General features: G+C 32.1%; 1 protein-coding gene across 1 annotated transcript in view; it reads left to right on the top strand.

The window, feature by feature from the left end:
- Positions 1-1,020: 1,020 nt before the first annotated feature.
- ADAM2 (ADAM metallopeptidase domain 2) overlaps positions 1,021-6,279 on the top strand; it is a 102,424-nt gene continuing 97,165 nt past the window's right edge. Inside the window, exons 1-3 of the mRNA XM_010846350.1 lie at positions 1,021-1,075; positions 1,654-1,730; positions 3,988-4,043. Coding sequence (XP_010844652.1) covers positions 1,021-1,075; positions 1,654-1,730; positions 3,988-4,043 — 188 coding nt within the window. The remainder of the gene's footprint in view (positions 1,076-1,653; positions 1,731-3,987; positions 4,044-6,279) is intronic.

Below are 6,279 nucleotides of genomic sequence, written 5' to 3'. Positions count from 1 at the left end.
CCTGTAGCTCATTTATTTTATACAAAGGAGTCTGTACCTCTTAATCCTCACACCCCATTCACTCCCTTCCCCACTTTCTTCTCCCCACTTTATAGTTTGCTTGCTATATCTGTGAGTTTGTTTCTTTATACTCATTTGTTTTATTTCTTAGACTTCAAATATAAGTGATAACATACAGTATTTGTCTTTTTTCTATCTGACTTATTTCAGCAAGCATAATATCATTTGTAACAACGGATATGGATCTGGAAGGTATTATGCCAAATATGTTTTCTAATAGCTGCAACTATAATGAATAAAATTATAATCAATAGTAAAATAGAAAAAAAACAGATAAACATATTCATTCAATGCATGATATACAGCAACAAGAGAAAAAAATAACTGTTACTATTCACAATATGTATGGATCTCCTAATGTTAAAAGAACTTAAACATAAAAAGAATACATGATGATTAGCTCCATTTATGTAAGTTCAAAAACAGACAAAACTATTGTGTTAGAAGTAGTGATTGTCAGGGGCTACTGACAGTTGTCACAGTCTGGCAGCTTTAGTATTTCTATATTTTACTTTTTGATCTGGATCTAGGTATTAATTATACTGGTCTGTTCACTTGAATATTGAGTTGTACATAAATATATTATTTATTATGTATATAATATGTTTATTTATAAATATATATATTTGTACACATTATATTATATATAAAAGTTCAGTTAAGGTACAGATGAACCTTCCTGTTCATTAGCTCTTCAACCTTCTGTTTCAAAAGTGATGCTGCACTTGCTTAGCCAGAAGGCAGAGTCACACTGGGTTGCAGCCTCCTGCACAGGCTTAGGGGCCCAGGTCGCCCACGTTGAAGAGCACACAGCATCCGGAGTCTGGACCCAGGGCTCTCCCAGCCGCCTGCCTCCTGCAGTGTGCGTGGCCGTGGCCGTGAGGCGCCTCCTCGCGCTCCCCAACCGTCCTGTAGTCAAGCCAACGGCCGTCATTCGGCCAGCATCCAGGACATCAAGCCATGTTGTGCCTTCTGTTTCTGCTCCTGGGGCTCACCGGGCTTCAGACAGACGACAGTAAGTACAAAATCCCTCTTCTGACCTGTTGGGAATGTCAGGGCTCCTTTCTGTTTCTAAGACGCCGGCTATCTCTGTGAAAACGCTTTCTTGACGGGAGCTCCAACTGTGTAAGTCCGAAAACAGTCTCGCATTGCCTCCTTCCCCAGTCAAAATCCACTTTGGTTGTGAGGGTCTTGACCACTCTTCTTGAGACCGTAGTAAATATGTGCGATGCCGATGCCGGTGCTGGAGTACATGCCTTAAGATGATTGTTTCATAGACTGCCCTGAGTTTTTGATCTCTCGGCTCTGTATTTGCAAAGTCCAAAGGATCTGACTTTCTTTGTTCTAATAATACTTGGACCTGTTGCCTCAGGGTTACCGGGAACCTGCCCACAGGACAATATTCCTAAAGCAGCATACTTATTTCTCTTGAAAAGATTTGTAATTCTAGAAAAAAGTGGATATTGAGGGTATTTGAAAAGAGAGCAGAAATGAGGGGTAGCGTGTAGAATATTATGGGTTTAGATGAGGAAATAACGAGGGAAGCTGTGAGGTGACGGATGTCGCCCCAGTAAAACATTTTGCACCTTACAGATTCTGAAAGACTACGTGTGCAGTTTACAGTTCCGGAGAAAATACGGTCAACATCAAGTGGAGGAGTAGAAACACATGTAATTAAAGCACTAACGTTTCCCACGAACTAAAAAATGCATGTGAATATTTTGTTCCTAATGAGTAAACCTGGTGTTTTTCATCCTTGCTCACTTCCTGAATTTTATATTTATCCCTAATTTTTCTTAAGTGAAAAAGCCCTTTTGAAAATGAACCAAGATTAACAGTGTTTCATAAAAATATGATGAAGTGATGCTTATATTAAAGTCCCAAGGCCCATCTTCTAAATGTTTCCCTCTTGAGTGTCTGAATAATCTCTGACTTGATCCATTTAGAGTCTCTTGACCCTCACTCACCATGCAAGATTTGGAGGATTTTTAGTTGTCGTTTAGCAAACCTATGGCATCCTTATATGGAATCATAAGCATTTGATTTAATGAAATGTTACATGAATAATTTTTACATCTTGATTGCAAACATGTTGATCATAAAGAATTTTTTTCATGCCATCTTAGTTTGTCTTGGTTCAAGTATTAGTTTTCTCTTTTTTATTCTTTGAATCAGTTGAAAGATTCTTAATCTTTTTTATTAATTTCCAGAATAATTTCTTAAGAAATGAAGTATGATTTTTGAAACAGTACACCTGAATCTTCTTTTTGATTGAGTAGTAAATGTTTAGATAATTTGAATGCAAATACTTACTTAGTAACTACTTACTGCTCACCCTAACAGATATTACAAGCTTAAAATTGTCAATATATAATTTATAAGGGAATATGTATTTAATGAAAACTTTAAATTATTTAAATAAAAAACAAGACATTTAACAGCATTTAAAGAGTGTTTTATCTTTTATGAAAAAAATCTATGGGATTACTTGGTCATATTAGAAAATATACACAGAATCTACTTAAGAGGGAAATGTCTTCAACCAGGTTTCACCAGATTCTATGACAGTAATTCCCATAAGAGAAGTATAAAAAAAATCTTTCCTCAACTGTCAAATTCATGAGGAAAAATTTTTGACTATTTTGTTAATATCTCTAATTCCAATGCCTAGAACAGTAATGAATATATAATAAGGGATTAATAGTATTTTTGAACTGATGAGGTTATCATACCTACCGATTTTACAAATGCTACAAACACAATATGCAACGTGTTATAATTATTATAATTAAGAAATTATCATAAAAGAATATTCAACTTAAAAAGACTAAAAGATTTTAAAAATAACTGAGTGGAATATCTATGTGAAAGATAAGTGTGTAAAATCAAGAATTAACAGTAGACCAGAGCCAGCTGAAGAAATAAACAGATACAATATATAAATGGCTAAACAAAAAAGGGAGAATTAGAGGCTTATAGATACAGAATAATTAGAATTCCTAGAAAAGAGAGAGAAAAAGTCTGGAGAATAGGATACATTAAACATAGATGAACTGAGATCAGGTATCACAACACAGAATAAATGAAGTTTATTAGAAATTAGATTACATTAACACTTTCAAATTACAAGAGAAGAAAATATTTTAAATAATGTACTTCAGCAGGTAGACACTGAAACTGAGACGAAGAACAACATAAAAGCAGGGACTGGTGAAAAGTATGAATATGTATAACTCAAAATAAATTGAATATGCAATTGTAACAAATGAAAGAATACAAAGCATACATATGTCTTGATACAATGGAGAATTAAATTTTAAATAAAACTTTAAACTTAAATTTATCAGAAATCACATATATTTCAAATTGGATTTTAAAATATATACCTACAAGAGGAACACCTAAATCACAAGGGAGCAGAAAGGTCTAGCACAAAAATAAGAAAAATTGTACAAAGCAAAAGGTAAAGTTATCATTTACTATACAACCATTACTTATCAGGCAAAATTTATCAATATTAACAAAATCAGTGAATATTGCATCCAAACTTGAAACAAATTTTATAAAATCTATAAATACTAAATATGTGCAGTTAATTCTTTGCTATACTACATAAATTTTCACTTGAGTAGTTATATTCTTTTAAGTGCAAATTTTGCAATGACTTCATTATTAAACACACTTGTGGATTAAAATAATCAATGTTTTAGGTTCTATCTTATTGGCTAAACATTAAAAAAACTACAAATGAAGCAAATATTTTAATATTGGATTCCATTGGAATAAGTCAGTATTAAATTATATATTTTCCTCTTTTTATTTTATTAGTGTGCTTTAGGATGTGATTATTGGTAACATAAAAGGTAGTTTTCCTTTGTAACATTTTTCTCACTTTTCTTTTGCCTTTTTAATCCACTCTTCTGCCAGGTATCCTACATCATTTCAATTGAAGGGAAAACGTACACTGTGAACCTAATGCAAAAGTAGGTGACCTACATTATTTTATCACCTTTTCTCTGTTCTATTTATAATTACTGTTTATATTTATTCAGAAAGTAATTATTTTGCATTCTTTAATATTTTCAGTTGCTGGCTGTTTGTCTCTTATTTTATGCTTCAGGAAAATCTTTTAAGCATATATACTAATTATCTTGAAATTTTCATTAATACATAAATATGACTTGTTTTCAAGTTCTCATATTCAACTATATTTGAAAGAACATAGTGGATTTTTGAGTGGAAAGAACAGTGGTTTTTAAATTAGTTTCTACATCAGAATGTATTAAGGACTTGGAATATAACTGTAATTACCCAAACTCAATCCCATACAAGCTGAGGAAATTAGTTTTAAAAAAAGCATACCACATTTGGGAATAAAGAAAAATCAAAACTGTAGCTGTATTTTTTTCTATGGGTCCTTAAAAGTTTTAGTCAGTCTCTTTATATTATCTTCATCAAGAATATTCTAGCTTTTCTTACCACTTTCATTTGCATATATTTTACAAAAAACTCTTCCACAAAGAAATGTCCATAGATATTGATTGTGACTTCATTGAATCTACATAATACTTTTGGAGGAATTTTTCCTGTCATTCCCTTTCAATTTTTTATTCATCAGGAATTTTTTTAATTGATTCTGAAACTCTTTTAATGCAATCCAAATTATTATTTTATTTGTAGGTATTATTATTTTCATATTTTAAAAGAAATCTTTGTCTCCATACAGTCATGAATTCAAGCTGCACCTTTGTCTAATAGTTTTTATTGTTTTCACTTTCATACTCAACTCTAGGATTCATCCAGAATTGATGTTCGTGTGTTTCATGAGCATGGGAATCCAGATTTGAATATTTTTTTTGTATTAGCCTCCAATGAATCCAGCACATGCTACTGAAAAAATAATTTTCCCATTTCACTGTAATTAAATGTTTGTCATAATTCAAAAGAGTGTTTATGATGGGGATCTCTTTCTGGACTATTTTCTCTAATTTTAGGTTTACTCCCAAGCCCTATTTATCTGTACAGACATCACACAGTATTAAGTACTGTACTAAATCTAGCTGTGTTCAACAGTTTTAAGATGCTCTTGTTTTTCTTGATCCTTTAATTTTCCATATTATGTCTGAAGTCATTTTTGTCTTTTGTACATTTTATTTTTATATTCCTTTTTCCTTCATTGTCTCCACTTTAATGAATCTATGTTTTATATGATACCATTTTCTCTAAATTAAATAATTCTTTGTTATATATCTTTTTACTATTCTTTAGTAGTTTCTCTAGACTATCATATTAGTTCCTGAATTATTGAATCTAATATAAATTATTACTTTTACAAGTTACTCTACATTGTTGAAGGCTTCCTTTGTGTCTCAGATGGTAAAGAATCTGCCTGCAATGCAGGAGATACTGGTTCAATCTCTGGATTGCAAAGACTCCCTGGAAAAAAAGTGGCTACCCACTCCAGTGTTCTTGCCTGGAGAATTCCATGGACAGAGGAGCCTAAGTGGGCTGCAGTTCATGGAGTCAAAGAGTCAGACACAACACACATACGTTGTTAGATCATTAAGCCTTTTTCATTTCATTTGTCTTCTGCTTTTTCATTATTTTTCTCATATGCTTTTAAGCTCCAATGTACTATTAGGATTATTTTTGTACAGTATATGTCCCTTTATAATTAAGCATGAATTTACCCATTCTGGTGCTCTTCATTTTTCCTTCATTTGTTTCTATCTGCAGTTAGTTTCTGTATGTATTGGGAATTCTCTTCACTTCTATTGTAGGTCTGTTTGTTTTTGCTTAGCGTGCATTCAGGGTTAAACATTAGCCTTATTCTTTTTCTTACTTTAAATATTTCAATTTATTGTATATCAAATTTACTTAAGTTGAAAATATACAAAAATGATTATATATATATATATTTTTAAGTAAAGGATTTAGAAAGAAGTTCACAAAAAAAGTTCACAGTAAAATTCCTGAGTAGTGGGATTGCAAGTGATTTTTTTTCTATGTACATTTATGCATTTTTCTAAATTTTCTAGAACATACACATACAGTTTCCTGTGTCACTTGTAACAAATCACCACAAATGCAGTGGATTACAACAGAAATTTATTGCCTTACATTTTTGGAGGCCAAAATTTTGCAATTAGTATCACTGAGACAAAATTAAGATGTCAGCAGGACTAGGCTCCCTGGGAGTAGGCATAGCGTGTCTTCCAC

Source organism: Bison bison, unplaced genomic scaffold (assembly GCF_000754665.1).
Source record: "Bison bison bison isolate TAMUID 2011002044 unplaced genomic scaffold, Bison_UMD1.0 scf7180017864236, whole genome shotgun sequence".
NCBI classification, from domain to species: domain Eukaryota; kingdom Metazoa; phylum Chordata; class Mammalia; order Artiodactyla; family Bovidae; genus Bison; species Bison bison.
The sequence above is the reverse complement of the archived record's forward strand: the minus strand, read 5'-3'. Positions and strand labels throughout refer to the sequence as shown.